The following is a 23,126-nucleotide window of genomic DNA, read 5'->3' as shown; positions in this document are numbered from 1 at the left end:
GACAAGCTATGGGTAACTCTGTATGAGCTATTCAACTCCAATACCACACTGATATTTAAGGATTGAAGGTCAATGCACCTTACTGCTTAGTGATCTGGATTAGGGCATTTTCTAAAGATCTGTGAAGCAATGGTACACCTTTTCAATGAACTCTTGGGCAAAACCAAATAAAGAAAACAGTTAAATAATACAAATGCTTTGGTTCAAGCAGTGAGAGAAGGTTGGGAGACACATAAACAGCTCTTTTCAAAAACCACCTCAACTAAGAACACAATGTGAAAACAACTGGGCTAGGAACTGGAAGAAAAAGAGGAAAAGCAGCAATTGCTGAGACTGCTACTATATGATGAGAAAGATTAATAGTTGCGGTTTTGAAATACATCTGGGTTTGAGATTGGGACTGGTGAGAAAAGATAAAACATCACACCTATCACTTCTATGGAGAAGGAAATATAAAATATCAAAACTTCTAGCACTTATTGTTAAAATTATGACAAACAAATTAAGATGCCTTTGGGGGCCTTAACACAATAACATATGGGCCAAAGCATATCACAAGCTCATCAAGAGGACCCGAACAGTCAATGACCAAGATCTACCTCAGGGATTGGGAATTTTTTTCTGTAAAGGATCAGATAGTCAAAATTTTAGGCTTCACAAGCCATATGGATCTCTGTCACAACTACTCAACTCCACTGTTGCAGCACAAAAGCAACCATAAACACTATGTAAATAAATGGGGCCTGACTGTTCCAACAAACTTTACGAAAACAGTGGCAGGCTGGATTTGGCCTGCAGGCCAGTTTGCCAATCCCTGATCTAGCTAATGGCCAAACTCCAAATCAATTGTATACCTCCAACCCTGCTAAAGCCCTGTGCCTTTCAACTAAGCCCAGCGAAAAATCTGAACCACTTTCCTTTACAGAAGATGAATGAATGGCAATGCTAAGAACAGAAACAAAGGGGCAATACAATACCAATCACATCAACTAGAATTTAGCCTATAATCCTAACCTGCAAAGTGCTGAGGAATTCTGGACACTGGTCTGCCCAACTATATCCATTTGAAAGATGTTTCTCTTGTTTAGAAGTTGGCTCAGAGTTGAGGCATTGGACGAATAACCCAGATAGTAGCTATACTCTATCAGAATCTTGATATTCTGCCTTCAGATCTGCCCTAGACCCAATGATTTAACACTTGGTAGCACTGGCCCTAAAAAAAGAAAGAAAGGGAGGGAGGGAGGGAGGGAAAGAAGGAAGGAAAGAAGGAAGGAAGGAAGGAAGGAAGGAAGGAAGCAAGCAAGCAAGCAAGCAAGCATGCCCCAATTCCAGCTGGTTTAGGTTATAACCTCTTGCCCTACCTAATATCTCTATCAAACTGTGATCTGCCATGGAAAGAGACCTCTCATTACAACTGGAGAATCTCACTTTCCCAACAACTCCCTGTTCCCACCACCAATTGAATCTTCTTTTTCTCCTTTATTAACAGCATCTCCTAGGTTTTGTTCACCCTTACAACCTTTCAGAATTCCAAACCACCTGACCTCTTCGAGGCACAGCTCTATTATTGATCTTCTGAAAAAACTCAGAAAGTTGAAGGAGCAAAAGTACTAGACAGTCCAAGGTGTTTCCTGTGTAATTTTCTATACTCAAAACAACAAAGGAAGGTTTCACTCTTAGGAAAGATTTCCTTCCCTCCACTAAAATCCAGGTCTCCACTCTCTTTGGGGGAGGAGGAGAACCTCAGTAGATAGCAAAAAATAGCTTCACTTTCATTCTGGCCCCTTACCATTAGCTAAGTCTGTTTTGCCATCTGTGCTGCTCCCTTTGCTGGACATCTTGAATGATGTTTATTGTAGCCAGCCTGGATATGGGAGAGGAAGAAAATGAAACAATTAGGAAACAATCTGGGAAAAAAGATAAAAAGGACAAGGAGATTTAACAATGTATAGCCTTTGTCATTTTTATAAAAAGTGTTTGTGCTCAACAGGGCTTCTCAGCTGCTGAAAATCACATCAGATTACCCCCCCCCCAATATCTAAATTCCATAAAGGGACATTTCTTTGGGAGGTCAACTGCCATCTCTTTACCTTACTCACTGAGTGACTGGCACTGGTTTTTTTCATATGGGAATGAGGGAACTGAACTAAAACCTACAACAGCAGGCATATATCAAGTGACAGGTACTGCAAGCAGAGAGCTTTAACTCAATACAAAAAGTTAGCTTCAGCACTGCCCTCTAAACAAGAATCTTTTGCTGTAAATATTAGTCATATATATCCAAAAACTCTTAAAAAGCATTTGTTTTCACAACATGAAGAGGTGGATCAGACTCTGAATATCATTTTAAACACAAATTAACAGAGAGAAAAGAAATCAAGCTCTTGGGGTAAAAGCCTGGGTTTTATGTTCACTCAGAGGACTAGCTTCCAACTTATAGATGGACATAGGAACTAAGGATTCTAAGAAGCAGAGCCGAATGAGAGCTCAGAAGCACACTTCCCCTAGGACAGATCCTAAAAGGGTTTCTTTTTTTCTCTCTTATGACTAATAGTCACCAAGTGCAAAGCTAGGGAAGAAAAGGGCAACATTTCCATTAAACCATCTTAGTCCATTTCATAAAATGGCAAACATTATTTTACCTAATTCCACCAACTTTTGCCAGATTTATCTTTTTCGCACAGTCCTAAGTGGGAATCAGGGTACCTAGCTTTTTCCCTTTTATATCACTATAACGCATTATTTTTTCAGGGCCTCACTCCTACCTCAAGCAAATTCCAAAGAGCAAAGAATAATATTATTCAGACCAGAATTTTGTTAAGCCCTTTCAGTGCCTTGGACAAAAGGCAGTGGCAAAAGACAAAGTATGATTATGACTCCAGTCCTTGTAGCCAGGCACACTGGCCTCTAATCTTTCAACAGTCCTTTCATTCCGTAACAATTATCCCAGAAGCAGCCCCATCCTTATCCTTACGCCCTATTCTCCTCTACAGAAATCCAAGTTGCTTCAAAAAAACTCCTCTGCCAAGAAACAGATGCCCAAAGCTTCCTCATAGTAGGCCAGGGCGGGGGAGTAGAAATAATGCAAGAGCAGGACTGAGGCTGAATCTGAGGGAAGGACACCTGGAAGGCTGCTGGTGAAAGACAATGCCAACAAAAAACAGATTCACATGAAGAAAAACAGTGAAGAGCTGTCTGCAGAGCAAGCTGTTTTCCTCCTCCTACTTTGATGATATATTTTTGTACAGCATTCCTAACACAGCACTTGTTTTTCCCTTTCAGTAGTCCCTGTTTATATTCTTTAGAATCTCAGCAGTATCTTCTTCCCCATCTAGGGTTTAAATTAATTACATTAATTGCAAAAGTCCTACGAAATGGAGAAAACGATCTGCACTACTTTATTAAGATTAAAAACTAAGGTGATAAGCATACCTTATGGTCAACTGAGAAAAAGATCTGATGTTTTCTCATCTCCAGAATCAAAACTGTCAACCATACTGTACTTCCCACCCCACTGTTACCCAGTCCCAGAGAAGAAGAATAAAGCAGCTCCAAAGAACCTTTCTCAAAACTGAAATCTGATCAACTTCTACAGAAGCCCAGACTACCTCAACTTTAGACTCATAATGGCTCTAGAAACATTTGCTTTTCCAGTCTCCATGACCAGGAGGAGCCAAAAGCCTAATGCTCACCTAGCTCTGAGAAGTGGGAAAAGGAGAGCTATGAGGTTCACCCATTCCCACAGGTTGCAGAGCTCATCTTCTGGGGAAACTGCAAGAAGGGATCTTCTCTTTAAGGAAAAAACTTGACAGAATTTATTGCTAAATTCAAAAACAGAGAAAACTCTGTAAATGCTTATTATCAACTGTTTAATTACCAAGCTGATAGGCAGACAGCTTCTAAAGGTCACATTTTAGAGGCCACAGAGTTTAGCAAAACTTGTCCCAGAATGAAAATTAGAAGTCCAGGGTTCTAGTATCAGCTAAGCCCATTAGCATAATTTGTGACTTTAGGTGAGATGCTTAATCTTCACTGTACTTCATTTTCTTCCTTTGTAAAATAGCATTAGTAATTCTGTACATGGTATAGATAAGTAGAATTATATGTTAAAACTTCTGCAGGGGGCTGCCCCAGTGGCATAGTGGTTAAGTTTGCACGGTCCACTTTGGTGGCCAGGGGTTCACAGGTTCGGATCCTGGGTGCAGACCTAGCACCGCTTATCAGGCCACGCTGTGACGGCATCCCACATAAAATAGAGGAAGACTGGCATAGATGTTAGTCCAGCAACAATCTTCCTCAAACAAAGAGAGGAAGAATGGCAACAGATGTTAGCTCAGGGCCAATCTTTCTCACAAAAACAAAAAGAAAGCCTATATGTGTGTTTTTACACACACATTTAATCAATTCACATTAAATATTAAGCTTAATTTTTCTAGAAAAGAAATTTCAACATTCTCTTTCTATACACCACTGGATCATCTTCCATACCCCTTAGAGTGCATACATTCCCACCTTGGCGGACCACCTCTCTAGAAAGCCAAGAAATGATGACAATAATAAAATACAATTACTTTGGGAATAAGGAGCTATTCTTATCATACAAATTTCAGTCAAAATGAAGAAATTGAAAACAATTTCAACTCTAGGGCAGGAATTAGAGTAAGCGCCCAAATTAAAGCAGGCTAAGATGCTATGACTGTGCCCTAGGTCTCAAGTAAAGGACCCATTCCAGAATCACTTCCATCATCAAAGTATACCACCTTATTTTATAATCTGAAGTTAGGGACCATACCTGACTCAAATTTACACTACCTTCTTCATTCTTTAATGCACTATACATACCCAAGAAATCCACTATTTTAACCTTGATCAATTTCCATGTAAAATCCAGTCCAGAGCAAACCAACCTGAGCTTGGAAGAGCTGATGAGCTCACCGCCCCAGGTAGCTGGGGGAGTTTAATTAGATTAGCTCTACTGCCTGTACTCTAAAAATAACCATAACCCCTGCCAAACTGAAGGTTAAAGAGTAAACTATTCAGGGATGGGGGAAAAAGACCCAGGTGTTATCTTAGTTTCTACCTAAGAAATTCCAGTCACCTGGATTTTTCTTGTTTTCATAAGAAAAATGCCTTAAATTTTTAACCATATACATTACAAAATATTAACCAAAAAACAAGCAGAGGGGGTACAGTGTACAAGAGTACTTTGTGAAAGAGGTACGAAGCATCTCTTGTTTAAAACCAATGTGGCTGCTTTCTTTTCCTAATATTGATGACAGATTTGTATAAGAGACCATGTATACTAGAAAAATGGGATGTCCAAATGCAAAAAAAAGAAAGCTGACTCATAGTTTGTACAATATACAAAAACTAACTCAAAATGGTTCATAGACCTAAATGTAAAAGTTAAAACAATACAACTTCCAGAAGAAAACAAAGGAGATAATATTTGTGACATTGGGTTAGGCACATACTTCTTAGGATAGGATGCAAAAAGCACAAGCCATGAAAGAAAAAATTAATTAACTGGGCACATCAAAATTAAAAATCCACTCTTTAAGAGACACTATTAAGAAAATGAAAAGACGGGGCTGGCCCCGTGGCCGAGTGGTTAAGTTCGCGCGCTCCGCTGCAGGCGGCCCAGTGTTTCGTTGGTTCGAATCCTGGCGCGGACATGGCACTGCTCATCAGACCACGCTGAGGCAGCGTCCCACATGCCACAACTGGAAGAACCCACAACGAAGAATACACAACTATGTACCGGGGGGCTTTGGGGAGAAAATGGAAAAAATAAAATCTTTAAAAAAAGAAAATGAAAAGACTAGAAGAAAATATCTGTAAAAGACATTTAATTAAGGACAGCAACTAGAACATATTTAAAATCTCTCACAACTAAATAACAGTCACTTGAAAAGATGCTCAACATTATTAGTCATTCGGGAAATACAAAGTAGAAACCACAATGAGAATCCTCTACTCACCTATTGGAATGGTTAAAATTTTAAAAACAATAATAATGAAAGCTTACTTTATCAAGTGCTAACAAGGAGCAGAGCACAATCAACTCTCATACACTGCTGGTAGAAATGCAAAATGGTAGTCACTTTATAAGTAACCGCCCAACTGTTTTCCAAAGTTAAACATATACTTACCACAGAACTAGCAAATCCCACTCAGAAATGCACTCAAGAAAAATGAAAATCTAAGCCCACCCAAAAATCTGTAGCTGAATGTTTTAGTAGCTTTATTTAGATTCACCAAAAACCGTAAATAATCAAATGTTCTTCATCTAGGTCATGGATAAGCAAATTGTGGTCCATCCACAAAATGGACTACTACTGAGCAATAAAAAGTAACAAACTACTGATACAGCAACACAGACTGATCTCGAATATTATGCTAAGTGAAAGAAGCAAGACTCAAACAGCTAAATACTATGATTCCTTTTATAGGACATTCTGGAAAAGATAAACTATAAGGACAGCGAGTACATAAGTGGTTGCCAAGGGCTGGGGGTAGGGAAAGGGAACTGACTACAAACGGGCATGAGAAAACTTTTTGGAATGATGAAAATGTTCTATGCCCTGATGATGGTGGTATTACGTGACTATGCATTTATCAGAAGCCATAGAATCAGTCACTGGAAAAAAAGGGTAAATATTACTATATGTAAATTATACCCAATAAATCTAGCTGAAAAAAAAGAACGAGAGAAGGAGGGGAAGGAAAAGAAATCACAGAAGGTGTTAAATGACAGATAAAACCCAACAATTAAAAATACAAACTGTCAAGGCTATGATTATAAACAGAAGATAGCTAAAGTGGTCAATATGCCACAGTAAATGAGAGCAAAATGTCAGGTTTTCTTACTTGAAAATGAAAGTGCAGGATTTTTGTTGCAACCAAGGCTGCCTGTGTGATTTATCAGCAACCGCATTAAAAGCAAGATGAATCCTAAACTCATAAAAAGTCTCCCACCCTCTTGTCTCAGTGACAACTAAGAATATCAGGAGCTTAAAGTAGTTCAAAGTAGTTCTAGTAGTTGTACTATTAATTTGTAGACTTACGCTTTTTATTTTTATTTTTTAAATTTCTTTTAAATTTTTCCTTTGGAGTCTAGGGTCTATGAAAACTGGTCTAATAACTCTACCTTACCTTGGGCTCAATGGAAACATCAATATCTAAATAATATTACTGTCCCTAATCCCTTTACTAAGACCTGAACTCACTCTTAGTGAGTTGCCCTGAGTTACATAACCCTCACATTCTCTCAGGCCAGTCCAGCAGTCTTGTTTGGCAGGCCTCATCCTGTAACACAAGTGCCCAACTCTCCCACATAAATATCCATATTTAAATGAGACAAGGTTTTAGAATTTCCTCTGAAACTCAAAGGTGATGGTAGAAGATACTTCAATTATTAGTTAGATATTTGAGAGCCACACTGTCCCTGGTTCCTCTTGGGAGGACAGATGTCCCATACCACTCATAACTAACAGCTATTCAGGGCTGATCTCCATCCAAAATACAAATTTGCTTTTCAGCCCTAGGTCCCACAGTCCATCTGGAATCAACCAGTCCTACTTTCCCCATCCCCAATTTCCATTTTCAAGCTGAAATGGCTCACTTTAAATTCATTCTCCTTACCTTACTAATTTTCCACTTCACAATAAACACTTCTCCAAGCCAACTTCTGACTCCTGCTGCCAGCCACAAGTCTAATAGTACAGTGTTTATTAATCAGACAGAGAACCTGAGGCACCGAAATTCAAAGGATGTCTCCAAGGAAGCTGAAACTCATACTATATAAAACATGTTTAGAGGGGCAGGCCTTCAGTTCTGAGCCACTCTCTATTAAATACTTGCAGGAGCTGAATATACTACACTGTCTCCTCTGGTAAACTGGACAGAGGAACAGAAAGAAACTATGAATGTTTCTGGATCAGGAAAATTAATCTCTATTCCTATCGTGCAGAAGATTTGACACTACAGGGCAACCCAACTGTACAGTGCCTCTAGCCTCCCTTGTTTATCCAAATTACAGGCCTCTGGCACCACCCAGTGGCTCATCTGTACATAGGCATGCTAGTAACGTAACAATGTACCGGCAATACAGGAGCTACAACTATAAACAAAGTAGTCACAATCTCTTTTGTACTCAATAACCAATTAGGAAAAATGAGTACACAACTAACTATGATACAAGACCTACAAGTATTGGTATTATTAAAAAAAAAAAAGGATAAAGAGAATGTTGCTGCAAACAGAGGAAAGGACTATATTTAGTTTCAGGGAGAAAAGAAAAGCTTCCATGGAGAAATTAGCTTTTAAGCTGGGTTTTGAAGGAAGGATAAGATTTCAATAGGTAAAGATGAGAAAGACATTCCATCAGGACTAGAATGAGAAAAGGCATGGAAGATGAAGAAAATGCTATGTCCAGGAAAATACATGAGTAATCTGGTTTGGCCAGATGGTGAGGTAGACTTGATTAGTTAAAAAGTATAGTAAAAGGTGTGTATGTGTTATGCATCAGGAAGATTATTTTGTCTAGGACAATAAGGTGGACTGAAATGAACAAAAAAGGAAGGAGAAACAAGTTTAAAAGCTGTCATAACTGCCGAAGTAAGAAGCAATGAGAATCTGTCTTAGGATGATAGCAGAGGAAACTAAAAGGAGGGAATCAATGTGAGAAACATTGTAGAGGTAGAACTGATAGTATTTGGCTCAATAAGCAGTTAGAAAGCTCAAAAAATAAAAGAGACAAGTTTGAGTCTGGGTGCCCAGAGGAAATCAAGTGCCATAAATAAGAAGCTGGCATATGGGGGAAGAGAAGAAGTTGATATTGATTATGTTTAAAATCCAAGTTGACATGTCAGGAAGGTAGTGGAAATCCAACATAGGTCTGCAACTTAAGAAATAAATTAAGGCCAGAGATTCAGACTTGGGAATTATTTGTATAGAGAAGCTCCAAAAATAAATACCTTATAAATTATACCTCACTAAAAAATGAAACAAATTAAGTACCCAAGAAAGCTCTGGCAGAGAATCCAAGGAAACAATCTTGGGGGACAACTACCGTTAGGAAAAAAAAGAAGGGGCTGGTCCAGTGGCATAGCAGTTAAGTTCATGTGCTCTGCTTCGGCAGCCCAGGGTTTGCAGGTTCGGATCCCGGGCACGGACCTAGCACTGCTCGTCCAGCCACACTGTGGCGGCATCCCACATAAAACAGAGGAAGACTGGCACAGATGTTAGCTCAGCAACAACCTTCCTCAAGCAAAAAGAGGAAAATTGGCAACAGGTGTTAGTTAGCTCAGGGCCAATCTTCCTTACCAAAAATAAAAAGAAAGAAAGAAAGAAAAAGAAAGAGGAGGGAGTCTGAAATGCTCAGGGAAGTAGAAGGGATAACGTGAGTGTTAAATGCCTTGCAAGTCAAGAGAAAAAAAGTTTCAAGAAGGTAGGGACGGTTCATGCTACAGAGAATTACAGAAAGATGTACAATGAGAAAAGGCTGCAAGAGTCAGAACAGCTTTTCCATGGAATTACCTCAGGTATTGAGTGAGAATACTGGTTTTCTCCCTATTCAAGGATCACAAAATAAAAAGATTCAGCTACCTCTTCAGTTAAGTCCATTAAAATTATTTCCTTAAAAAACTCTTTAACCTACCAATTAGGAATCATAATCTGAGACCCATGTTTAAGCAATTCAAAAGTGTTTTTATTCATATTGTCATGTGGACAGACCTTTTATACTTTACATGTGCTTCTCTAAGAAATGTTGAATTCTATGTTTCAGCACATTTGCTTTCTCACTTGGCATTGAAGAGCCCTATTTTTTAAGGACAGCATATGGTAAAACAGAAAGTAAAGGGCTTTGGTCTCAGTTGCACCTGGGTTTGAATTCTATTTTTACCACCTACTTTTGAGTTTGTTTCTTCTTTTGTAAAATTGGATAATACCATTACCCAGCAAGGGTTGGTTTAGAAGATTAAACAGAAAGTTTGCAAAGAGGCTGTCTGTACATGGTAGGCATTTGTATTATTTTTCTAGCTTCTCATCTTTGGTTCTAGACTGCAATTCCTAGAGAAGCCTGGGCTTCTTCGCCACTCAACAACAACCATCAAAACACTGTACACAACCTTGGACACAGTTCCAAGTCTATGAAATCTGCTTACCTGCTCTCACTGGCCTTTCAAGAATTCAGAGAAGTTTGTTAACATCTTCTTTTGAGCACATTCCATGAACTGGGGTAAAGAATATACCCAGGAATCTACAATACAAGCTCCCCTCTCTTTAAATTATCCCCCTTCTTGAAGGTTCAGAGAACAGCCAAGATGAGATCTTCAAAGCAATCCCTAGAGATGACAATGAGGAAGATAAGGAAGTCCTGCATCAACTATACTATGAACAAGAAACTTGGTTCCTCTTTTGGATAAATGCCTTCTCTCCCTGTTGGTAATACCAAATGCCCTGTGTTTACAATTGATTGGTTTTAATTCTAAAAATAGTATTTCAGAGTATGTTAGGAATGTCCTCTAACCCTTAAATGCTGTCTCCAGCAGTAGAGTTATGGAACTTTTCATAATAATGCTTAAGCCCATTTATCTCAATATAAATGATTCTAAGAAAAATCCATTTCTAAGGAAGTTCCATTTTGTTTCCACTATGAAATGATTTACCTTTACATCACAATCCAGTCTCCATTACCAGTTTTTGCCATTCACATTTCAAATTTTTCTTAAATTGTTAGAAAGAACACTAAAAAGATGAAAGGATAATGCTCCAAAGGTACAACTTAGAATAAAACAAAAAGAGAGGCTAAAAACATCAAGAAGTGCCCTGCTACCTGCACTAGGTTAGAGGGTAAAGTCTAATGCTGGGTCCAAAGTAAGGTTAAAAACATAGTTGATAATGTGGCAATGCTTAAAGTACACCAGGGGAATATAGCTTCTTGGCTGCCACTAGAGGTAAACCCTATAGTAGCTTTCCGGGTGGCTAAAAGCAAGAAGAAAAAAAATAAATGTGAGGTAAACATGGATGCTTCATATTAGAACTTGGCCAGACTCCTTAAATAGTATCCTCAGAGGATAATAGCAAGTATCTAACCTCCCAGGTACAAAGATGAAAATTTCTGCAATAACTCAATCCATTAGACATGCTGCATTTCATTAATAAGATGCCATCTTTGTCATATTAATTATTTCTATTGCCGTATTTGCAAACTCAGGGCAGACTCAGTTCATTAATTTATCTTTAGCATACACATCCCTGGGGTTAAGATAGTACTTGAGAAATTGGGCTTCTGGCCCAGAAACTATGTCTTGTAGAGGGAGAGATAAAAGACTACAAGAAAAAAGTGACCAATTCATAAAATTCATCGCACACTAATTTTTAAAGAACTTTCAAGGACTTTCTTCTCATTCTGAGAAAAATTAACTGAATCAGTAAACAAGAACAGGTAGTCCTTTTTTCTGACCAATTTTACCAGTGACGGAGTTCATTGGATACATTCACAAAAACGAGAGATGAAAAGTTTTCAATATTACTGTAAAACTAATCTAAAATCACTGGCATTTGGCTCTAAAGTTAAGATATACATAGTCACCACCTCTATGCCTGCTGATGATTCAATTTTTTCAGTTGCCCGGGTTCCAAATGTGTAAATAACAGATTATCTTGGCTCATTAATAATCTGCTTAAAAAAAAAAAAGGCTAATGCAATCTTAAAAACTAATTCTAACACCAAAGTTACGCAATAAAAAGCTGTTTGGATAACTCTCCCTTTTACAATCTGGACATTTCCTAGACACGTTTAGAGTAACTTTTCTACAGTAGAAACAACCCAGAAATAAGTCCACCTACTGAAAACAAAGTTTTGCTAGTCACTTCATGATTTTACAAGTTTGTAACTCACCTGATAGAATACAGGAGCTAGAGTGTGAAATTCTGAAGATCTCAGTATCCCACAAAACAGTGAACTTCTACAGAATGTCTTCTACTAGAGTCTGTTTGCTTTTGAAATGCCAGTATTGTTTTAAACTGACAACAAAAAGGCTGCTTTCTTTTAGCTCTCTCTGAAGACAAGCTTCTGTCTTAGGTTGATCCTAGTTAACACTAAGGATCATAGCACTGGGACTGATTCTTACACATTTTTTTTTTTTTTAAGATTTTATTTTTTCCTTTTTCTCCCCAAAGCCCCCCAGTACATAGTTGTATATTTCTCATTGTGGGTTCTTCTAGTTGTGGTATGTGGGATGCTGCCTCAGCGTGGTCTGACGAGCAGTGCCATGTCCGCGCCCAGGATTCGAACCAACGAAACACCGGGCCGCCTGCAGCGGAGCGCGCGAACTTAACCACTCAGCCACGGGGCCAGCCCCTGATTCTTACACATTTAATAGAGTGCTATATCAAATGCCCTGTCAGGTTGGTGGTGGAAACTAAGGTCACAAGCACAACTAACCTCCCACTTAAGCCATGCTAGGAAATACTTCATAACATGCAACAATTCTTATGCAACACTCTGAAACATAAAACATCTTCAGAAAGATAAAAATTTTTAGAGTTGTGGTCCACAGACTAAGAACATTGATTCATTATATACACAGCTGTCACCTGGCACACAAAATGTGAAATTCTTGTCTAGGGAAGGTGGAGGGGGGGTTTCTTTACCAGCATGTAGAGTAATAAGGAACAGCCAGTCAAAGTTCCCTCTTTCAAGATATTTCCTTTTCTCCTCCCACTCTTTCCCCCCACCCCACCCCTCTCACCCAATATAGATCTCCAGATCTCACAAAAACACAAATAATAAAAAAGTCTCAGCCCACTCCATCACCCTCCATCCCAAGAGTCTTTTACCTTTCAGTGGAGAGAATTTAGACCCTGGATGGTAATGAAAGTTGATCAACTCTAAGTTGATCACCGGCCAGAAGGAATACAGTAGCTTTCATCGTAATGTTATACAACACTTAATTTTCGTGTGCCCTTACCTCCCCAAAAAGATGTGGGAAAAAAGCCAACAAGAGAAAGTTAAAAACTTCTCATCTGTGCTGTCATATTATTAAGACGCTCCAGCTGAGGAGATGAAATAAAAAACTCTACATTCCTAACTCCCTAGCCCAGATTTCACTTCAGGAAGAAAAGAGACCTTTTCATGATCTAGTTCTTTGATAATCTATGGATGAGGATCTTTGCAGAGCCCAACAGCTTAGAAAAATGTATTCCCTCCATGGCCAAAAGGAAAAGGCATAAGAGGTAGCTGGAACAGAGGTGGTAACTAACATTGAAGCAGGAAGGGAAGGAATTACAATACTTGTGTCAATTCTCATCAGATGTGCTAACAGAAAGACCAAGAGGAAGGAAGAAATTAACAAAGGAAACTTATTGATGCTTAGTTTAAGAATGCACTTAGAGATAGACAGATACCAACATTTAATATTCTGCTGTCCTCTGGTCTTGAGCCATGATGAGACTGACCTGAATCACGTTCAGAAGCCAACCCTAGGTGGGCACAGACAAAGCACACATCTAAGCCTATCAATTAAAAATGAACTTGAAAAAATAATCAGGAAAACATTTTAAAGAAAAATGCAAAGAAATGTAAACTAATGTATAACTTATTCAAAGCCATGTCAACGATGTGTAAAAAAAAACAGCAAACAAGCTTTTAGTGTCTATCACGTGCTGGGCATAATGTAGCTTTATATAGGTTCCCTAATACAGTACTAACAATAATCTAGGAGGTAAGCGGTATTATCTCACTTTTAGAGGTGTGGAAAAGTTTAAATAACTTGCCCAAGATCAGAAGGCTAATAAATCTTAGCACAGTATTTAAACCTAGGTCTCTCCAGCTCTAAAGACTATACTTTTCTCTTTATATCTTGATGATACACACAGATACCACCAATAATAATCTTATTTCAGTTCATAATGAGCATTTTCTAATCAGGACACTGTGTGGAATAAGACTCGCCAGCGTCACACTCAACCTTTTCCTACTACAAATCATACACATATTAATAAGAATCAGCCAGGCCTACCTTCTAGAGCCACTCAGCTCTTCTGTCACATCCCATGAACCTCAACCACAGCACTATTCTCAGCTACCAGAAACCCAAGAGTCTTACAAAAATTACATTTACAAGTATGTTCTGACTCCCTTTTTGGCACTGGCCCATGCTACTAAATGCACAGGATGATTCCTCACCTGACCAAGAATTCTTCAGACCAGCTACAAAAGAGCAGTCACTTTATTTTTTGTTTTTACTCAAAATTTACCACTATGTCCTAAAAAGTTGAAATTTTAAGGTAGACTGAACTCAGATACCAATTAAAGGCAGCATCACTCATCACTCCCCAATTTTAAGTGACAAGCAGCTAAATATTTTCCTCTAAAAAGCAAGGAAAGAGAACCCAATGCTCTGGGAGGGGAAGAGACTTGATTTGACAAAAGGCTGAACAACTCAGGCAAATTAATTCCCAGCTTCTAACAATGTAAGAAACATGATCCACACAAAGGCAAAACACAAAGCAAAAGAATAAAGACAGAGGGAGACATTAACTTCTAGGCTTAACTGGAGTTATTTGAAGATATACAGCAATAGTTTCGACAGAAAATCAAGATGCGCACAACCAATTAAACTTGTCAAAGTAATTTAACCAGAGCTGGAACACAGCCAACAAGAGTACCCCAACTCCTTGGGAAATTGTGTAGGAATTTTATGACTTTAGTGGTCAGCAGCTGAGCATCAGAGTTAAGGTCTGTCTTGGACTCAAGAATTTAAATGCCTTCAACTCCTACTCACCTTTCCTCCTTTATCACTGAAGTAGGGCCAGGCTGAGCTCCTGAGAAAATAGGTCTGTAGATTCACTGAAGGACTGAGAAAAGTGAAAGTTTAAATGGCAAATGCGTCTCTTCTACTAAACAGAAAAAAGAAATTTATGAATACATTTTAGTATTTTTTTAGGCCTCCTGAGAACTATTTAAAGCAGAGTAATTTATCTCACTCTAACTACTGAATAAACAACTACAAACATAGTTACTGAAATAAAATGAACCAGGCAAGTAATCTCCCAGCTCCACTAAAACGTAAAAGTCACTTAAAAGGAAAACCTGAATCTTTTCAACGCTAACCCAAAACCAAACCTCTCAACAAGAAGCCACAGAGCAAGGGGGAAATCCCGCAGAGAACGTGATAGCGCTGGTGCCGGTTTGTTTACAGACTCCACCAACAATCATATGAGTCAGAAATTCAAGCCACCAGATGCTTTCCAACTAACAGGAACCAAATGGGACCGTTCTACGGTATCCTGAAAGATTTGGGGATGAGGGGAGGTAAACTAGGAGAATTATATTACAAAGGGTACAAGACCAGACGGCAACAACTGACTCCAGGGTTCTTGGACCTCGGCCTTCCGTACAAGGTGCTGGGCCCGAGAACTCGGGATGGGGGAGGGGACACATTGCGCGGCGGCCCTGAGGTGACGAGGAGACGCAGGACGAGCTGCGTCCCCCAAACTAAAGGGGGAAAAAAGCACACACAAATGGGTCACCCGACGAGGCAAGACGTCCCTGTGGATTGTGAGGCAGGCCCTTGGGGGCAACCCCAGGGCTGACCTGAGGAAAGGGCAGCCAGTCCTCCAGGCGGTGACTCGGGTCAGGAGAAGAAGACTTGAGCCCTAGGAGCTTGGGAAAGGAGTCAAACCTATCCTGAGGGGGTGCGGGCCAGGGAAGAGGGGGCAGGCCAGGCCGGAACGAGACACGGACCGGGTAGGTCAAGGGGGGGGGGTTAGGTAGGTCCGGCTGGGGCAGTTACAAGCACGGGAGCCGGCGAGGCTCAGCAGCCTGCTTCCCGTCTTGGGTCATCCTTCTGCCAGCGGCTGCTCCGACTGTTCCAGGCCCAGCCGCCCCGTCCACTGCCGCCGCCAACGCCGCCGCCATCTTACACTGGCCAGCGGCCGCCACCACCACCGCCTCCGCTCTCTGCGCTTGCGCCTGCGCTGCCACGCTTTCCGGCGCCGTTTGCGACGATGTACTGGAGAAGACTGAGAAAAGAGTGGTCGCGCGAGCTCTCCGCTCCCAACCCTCCTCGAAGGACGCATAAGGGGCGGGGCTTAAGGCCAACGGCAAGCAGAGAAGGGGCGCGTGCGCATTACCAAAGAGGCAAAGTTGCTTCTGCGGAGTTTGAGAGGTTCGCTTCCCTCGTGATACTAAAAGCAAATACCAGTGAGGGACCTCTGAGAGTTGTGGTGGAAATAAACTTCCTTTCTAACGAGCTAGCAGGCAACCTCCTGAGCTACCTCCATTTTTGCCCTGTTTTTGAATGCTGGAAACAAGTAGTCCTCGCCACAAGACTTCTGAAAACCCCATTTCCTTTGAGGACCTTATTCTCTTAAGTGGTTTCTATACCTTCGAGACCCACTTGCCCTCAAGAGCCTCCAGTTACCCACTTTTAAAGAAGGAATTCAGAAGCTTGAGGTGCAGCTAAGCTATTCAACAGGCTCTTTCTCCCAAGTAGGGTGATGAACACTCTCCTTCGTTCTGACGCCTCAAGGAAGGGTGCAGAAGATCCCTGAAAAGTTTACTCCCAGCTGCCAGGCCCAGGGACTTTTGACCAGAAGGCCAGGGTGCAAGAGTCTGACTCTTTCTCATCTCCTCTACTGCTATCATCATATTATAAGTCATTATATATTACTTAGACTATTGCAATAGATAGCTAGCTGGTTTGTCTACTTCCATTATTGCCTTGCTAAACATAAGGCAGCCAGAGTGACCTTTTAAAATATAAGGCAAGTCATATTATTACCCTCCTCAAAACCTCCCAAAGCTTCTCATCACACAATAAAAATCAAATGATCACAATGACCTCCAAGGAAGACCCTACATGATCTGGCACCTATTTCTCTGATTTCATCTCCTCCCACTGCCTAGCTCCTCTCTAGCCTTATTGGCCTTCTTGCTGTCACTCCAACCAAAGCATGGTCCAGCCCCAGGGCTTTTGCACTTGTTCCCTTTCTTGGAATGTTCATCTATTGGATCTTTACTAGACTTGTTCTCTCCATTTAATCATATCTCTACTCAAATGCTACTTTCTCAGAGAGGCAGCTTTGATTATTCCAACTAAAATTGTACCCTACACCACCATCCTCTGTCTTCTCACTCTGCATTGTTTTTTTATAACACATTTTACCTATAGCATTTAACCTATAACTACATATTTGTAATCTAACTATACTACTAGAATATAAGCTCTGTAAGGGCAGGGACTATGTCTTTCTCATCTTTGTAACCCTAACACCTAGAAGAGGGCCAGAGCACAAAGTAGTTATCCATTGCCCTACTATTCTATTCATTCTTTCATTCACTCCATCAACAACTACTGAATTCCTGCTAAATGTAAGACCCTGTTCTAGGTACTAGAGCTCCAGCAGAGAATAAAACAAACCAAGATTCCTGTATTCATAGAACTTATTAGTGCAGGGGTTGGGAGTAGGGGGAGCAGAGGGACACATAGACAATAATATTAAGTTTTGAAGAGTACTGTAAAGGAAAATAAATCAGGGTAAAAGTGGGTTACCTGAGTTGGGGTGCTCTTTTACATAGCGGGTTCAGGGAAGTCCCCTCTGCTGAGGGGCATTTGATTTTGAAGTGAGAGAGTGAGTCACGCATACTGGAGAAAGAACCTTCCAGGCAGAGGGAACAGCAAGGTAAAAAGACCTGAAGCTGGAATGTGCTTCATGTATTCAAAGAACAGCAAGAAAGCCAGTGTGGCAAAAGACAAGGTATGAAATTAGGAGAAACATGATGGGAGCCAGATCACTTATGGACTTACAGACCAAGGAGAGGACTTTGCATTTCATCCTAAGAGTGTTAAGAAGCCATGGACGGTTTTGAGTAAAAGAATGACATGGTCTGATTTATAAATGAAGAGATTCACTCTGGTTGATTCTTTGAGAACTGCCCGCAGGGAGGCAAAATAGAAGCTGAAAGACCAGTTAGGAAGCTATTGCAGAAGACCTGCAAGACTAGTATTGCAGTGGAAGTGGTAGGAAGGGGTTGGATTCTGCATGTACTTTGCAGGTGGCAGAGGTGATCTGCTAATAGATGAATATGGTGTGCAAGATATGGAGTCAAGATATCCCAGGTCTTTTGACTTGAGTAAGAGGATAATAGTAATGCCATTTACGGAGATAGAACTCTGGGGGGGCAGGGGTAGGAGGAGTCTTTTTTTAAAAAATGTCCAGTTCTATTTTAGACATGTTAAACTGGAGATGCCTGTTAGATTTCCAAATGGCGCTACTGAGTAAACAATTGAAATATGAATCTGAAGCTCATAGGAAAAAAAGACAATTGGTGGTATAAATTGGGGAGTCATTAAGGTATAAATGGTATAGATAGTCACAGAATGGAGAGTACCCATAATGTGGAAGAAAAAAGAAGCAGTCTGTAAACTGAGCCCTCTAATCCTGAGGCACTCCAAATAGTAGAGGTCAGAAAGAAAGAAAATCCATCAACATTTATTTAAAAGGAGCAACCAGGAAATAAAAAGAATTAAAAAACCAAGAGAGCAAGACGTCTCATAAAATAAATTTTTTAAATGTTTCAAGAAAGGTACTATAAACTGTCATTCCTGTTTAAGAGTTTGAGGTTAAGATGACTAGAAATTGACCACTGGACTTGGGAACATGGAAGTTATCTAAGACCTTGACAAGAATGATTTTAACGGAGCTATGAGATAAAATCCTCCCTGTTTGTCACCTGGTTTCTGGGGTCACTGCTTTGTTGAACACCATTGCTGTTATCACCAAATCCATTGCTGTTACCACCAAATCTTCTCTGTCTTCTTTTGAGCTTTCCTATTGCATTTGAGGTTGCGATGATCATTACCCCTTCTAGGTATTCAATCCCACTGATTTCTGTGACACTATATTCCATAGTTCCATTTATATCTCTCTGACCATTTATTTCATGAGCTTCTCTTTCTCTTCATTCTACGTGTTCTTCCAAAGTGATCTTATCCATTCTCACAGTTTAAACTTCAAGTCTTTACTTTCAACCCAGGCTTCTCTTTCAAGATTTAGACTCACATACTTGATAGCTAATGGCACTTTTTAAAAACCAGCTTTATTGAGATGAAACTCACATACCATACAGTTCACCCATTTAATGTGTACAATTTAATGGCTTTGGGTACATTCACAGATATGTGCAACCATCACCAACAGTCAATATTCAACCATTTTCATCATCTCACAAAGAAACCCAGTACCTTTAGCTATCACCCCTCTATCTTCCCATCCCCCTCCAGCTTTAAGAAACCATTAATATACTTTGTCTTTATAGATTTTCCTATGCTGGACTTTCACATGAATGGAATCATATAGTATGTGGCCTTTTGTGACTGGCTTCTTTCACAAGAAGAGGAATGAGAGAAGGAAATAGAGGTCAGAGAGAAAGAAAATCCAGCAACATTTATTTAAAAGGAGCAACCAGGAAATAAAAAGAATTAAAAAACCAAGAGAACAAGAGGTCTCATAAAATGTTTTCAAGGTTCATCCATGTTGTAGCATGTTATCAGTATTTAATCCTTTTTTATAGCCAAATACTATTCCACTGTATGGATAGACTACATTTTGTTTGTCCATTTGTCTGTTGATGGACATTCGGGTTGTTTCTATCCTTTGGTTGTAATGAATAATGCTGCTATAAACATTCACGTACAAGTTTGTGTGGACATGTTTGACTTTATTTCTTTTGGGTATATACCTAGGAGTGGAACTGCTGGGTCATTTAGTTAACTCTATATTTAATCATTTGAGGAACTGACTGTTTTTCAAAGCAGTTGTACCATTTTACATTCACACCAGCTATGTATGAGGGTTCCACCTTCTCCCCATCCTTGCCGATACTTGATATCTGATTTTTTGATTCTAGACATCCTAGTGGGTGTGAAGTGTATCTCACTGTGGTTTTTATTTGCACTTCTCTGATGACTAACAATGTCAAGCATGTTTTCGTGTATTTATTGGGCATTTTTGTCTTCTTTGAAGAAATGTCTATTCAGATCCTTCGCCCATTTTTAAATTGCGTTGTCTATTATCGAGAGAGTATATACTCTAGATACAAGTCCCTTATCAGATATACGATTTGGAAATATTTTCTCCCATTCTGTGGATTTTTTCACTTTTATGATGGTGTCCTTTGAAGCACAAAACGTTTTAATTTTGATGAGGTCCAATTTATCTATTTTTCCTTTTGTTGCTCATGCTTTTGTTGTCATATCTAAGAATCCTTAGCCAAATCTAAAGTTACTAAGGTTTTACCCCTATGTTTTCTTCAAAGTTTTATGGTTTTAATTATTACTTTTAGGTCTTTGATCTATTTTGAGTTACTTTTTGTATATGCTGCGAGGTAAGGATTGAACTCATTCTTTTGGATATGGCTATCCACTTGTCCCAGCACCATTTGTTGACAAGACTATTCTTTCCCCACTGGATGGTTTTGGCACCCTTATCAAAAATCAGTTCACTGTACATGTGTGGGTTTATTTCTGTACTCTTAATTCTATTCCATTGGTATCTATGTATATTATTGTGCCAATACCACACTGTTTTGATTACCATTGCCTTGTGGTAAGTTTTGAAATTGGGAAGTGTGAGTACTTTATTCTTCTTTTTCAGGATTGTTTTCTTATTATGAATCCACTGTGATTCCATACGAATTTTAGAATTTAGTCAATTTCCACAAAAAAGTCAGCTGGGATTCTGATAGATATTGCGTTGAATTTGAAGATTGTTTGAGGAGTACTGCCATTTACATTGGGGAGTATTGCCATTGATGTTGATTCTTCTGCTCCATGAACATGGAATGTTTTTCCATTTATTTAGATCTTCCTTCTTTCAACAATGTTTTGTAGCTTTCACAGTATTGTTTTGTACTTCTTTTGTTAAATTTATTCCTAAGTATCCTTTTTTGCCCCTGTAAGTATTCTTTTGGATGCTATTATGAATGGAATTGTTTTCTTAATTTCATTTTTAGATTGTTCATTGCAAATGTATAGAAATACAATTGATTTTTGTATGTCAATCTGATGTCCTGCAACCATGCTGAACTCGTTAGTTCTAACGTTTTTTCAGTGGATTCTGTAAGATTTCCTATATATAAGATCATGACATCTGCAAATACAGTTTTATTTCTTCCTTTCTAATCTCAACGCCTTTTATTCATTTTTCTTGCTTAATTGCCCTGGCTAGAACCTCCAGCACAATGTTGCCTAGACGTGGCAAGAGCTGATATCCTTGTGTTGTTCCTGATCTTAGGGGAAAACATCCAGTCTTTCACCATTAAGTATGATGTCAGCTGTAGGTTTTTCAGAGATTCACTTTGTCAAGTTAAGAATGTTCCCTTCTATTCCAACCAAGAGCAAGTTAACATTCCCAAACTGAATTCACCTTTGCTCTGCCTTCTGTCAAACTCAAACTTCTCCTATTCTCATCTCTTAGTTGACACAACTATTCTCCTATCTTACGTTGGATTCTCTAGAAGCAGAGCCGGAGAAAGGAATTCTGTGCAAGTCGTTTATTGAGGAAATGCTCTCAAGGAAAATCTGGAATGGAGTGAGGGAAGCAAGATAGGACAGGGGAAAAAGTTAGGCAAAAATATGGGTTCAGCTCCACTGGGAACTCTTGGCACATATGTCCCACCTTGAGGAAAGGGGGAAGGAATTTTGTACCCTAGTATCATTTGCTGATAAGACAATTACTGATTGCATATCATCCCTGATAATGCAATCCCTATCAGAATCCCTTCTTTGCAGAAACTGACATCATAACATTGGCTGGGGTGCTCTCCCTGGGAAGGCATTCCAAGAGTTTCCAGAAGTGGCTCCTGTTGGCACAGAGGGCAATTCTCATGAAGATGCAGCTGTGAGCTATTAGTAGTCAATACTCACACTTCCTGCTAATGGGGATCTCGATAGGGTACCAACAATGTCTACTACAGTCCACCTCTAGCATTGCTCAGATCCATTTGCTTTGCATGTTAAGCTCACTCTATCCAGGCAGGTTCTCCAGCATTCTGGTTAGTTACAATTTCTGGGGACACTTATAAGAAGAGTTGCTGCTGTTGGTCCCAAAGTTGTAAATAATATTCATCATCTCCCTTCTCTACCACCCATTCTAGATCCTTTGCCTAGCACTTCTGTTAGTCTAGATGGCTTATCTAGTGGGGTAATCCAGACCCTCATCCCTGAAGGTTCTGAGCCCCTGGAGACCATGCCCTTATCAGGCTGTAATTGTTTACTTACTCATTTACAGTTAAAACTGAGTATAGGAGGACCAAGAGATATGCCAGGGATCATACATGCATCAACACTTTCCTCTCTGCATAACGTAGCAGCAGTACAACCTCTTCATGACGAACAATCAGTTATCCCAGACAGTATGGTAACTTCTTTCTTTGCCTGATAGTTTGCTGGCATTGGGACCAAAGTGACTAGATGACAGCCATATCTTTAAGTTAACTGAGACTCTTTTGTTGTGCCTGGTAGAAGCATCCCCCTTCTGGGCCCCAGAACCTCCAGACCCACAGAATTTAAAGTTGCAGGGATGGGAAACACAAATTCCTCAGGTGGATCACTGGGAGTGATGCTGAATACGGTCATTCCTATTTCTCCCCTTTGGTCCCAGAGCTCATGAATTCTACCTTTTGGGGATAAAGCACCCTATTAAGGTCATGTAGGTTTATACTATAAAGGACAGCACCCCATTCTTGCTGGCACCACAAATGCACCTTCAAAAGCTCATCCCAGGTCAGAAGATTCTGGATGGAAAGGCATTTGGTAGGAAAGGTGGATCCCACTGTCACGTGCCCATTGATGTACCTGCTTTGCCATTAAGTGGATCCCTTGTTCCAAGACATTATTACGTAGGACCGCATGCCAGTAGAACATATTGGATGTTCTTGGATGGCAGTATTGGCTGAGGCACTTTAGGCAGGATAGGCAAAGCAAAATATCTATCAGTCCTGATCACAATAAACTGTTGCCTTTTCCAGAATAGAAAAGGTTCAATGTAATCAACTTGCCAGCAAGTGGCTGGTTGTTCTCCTTGAGCAGTGGTACTGAACTAGGGGATCA

The 23,126-nt window shown here is 39.8% G+C and overlaps 1 protein-coding gene across 32 annotated transcripts in view; it reads right to left on the bottom strand.

Moving 5' to 3' along the window:
* The window catches only part of DCAF8 (DDB1 and CUL4 associated factor 8), a 79,375-nt gene extending 63,260 nt beyond the window's left edge, over positions 1–16,115 (bottom strand). For 3 of the 32 annotated variants that reach the window (XR_011536935.1, XM_070608415.1, XM_070608410.1), the window contains exons 1-3: positions 15,758–16,019; positions 14,796–14,868; positions 1,790–1,864 (exon numbers count right to left, since the gene is read on the bottom strand). Coding sequence is in view for 19 of the 32 variants with exons in the window: in XM_070608415.1 (XP_070464516.1) it covers positions 1,790–1,838 (49 nt within the window). In the remaining 13 variants the exon portion in view is untranslated. Of the gene's footprint in view, positions 1–1,789; positions 1,865–10,169; positions 10,350–13,420; positions 13,493–14,795; positions 14,911–15,607 lie in introns of those variants that run through there. The other 29 variants (XM_070608414.1, XM_070608413.1, XM_070608409.1 and 26 more) reach the window with 23 other exon arrangements.
* Positions 16,116–23,126: the final 7,011 nt, after the last annotated feature.

Source organism: Equus przewalskii, unplaced genomic scaffold (assembly GCF_037783145.1).
Source record: "Equus przewalskii isolate Varuska unplaced genomic scaffold, EquPr2 ChrUn-6, whole genome shotgun sequence".
Taxonomy (NCBI): Eukaryota; Metazoa; Chordata; class Mammalia; order Perissodactyla; family Equidae; genus Equus; species Equus przewalskii.
This window is presented reverse-complemented; position numbering and strand designations above follow the sequence as displayed.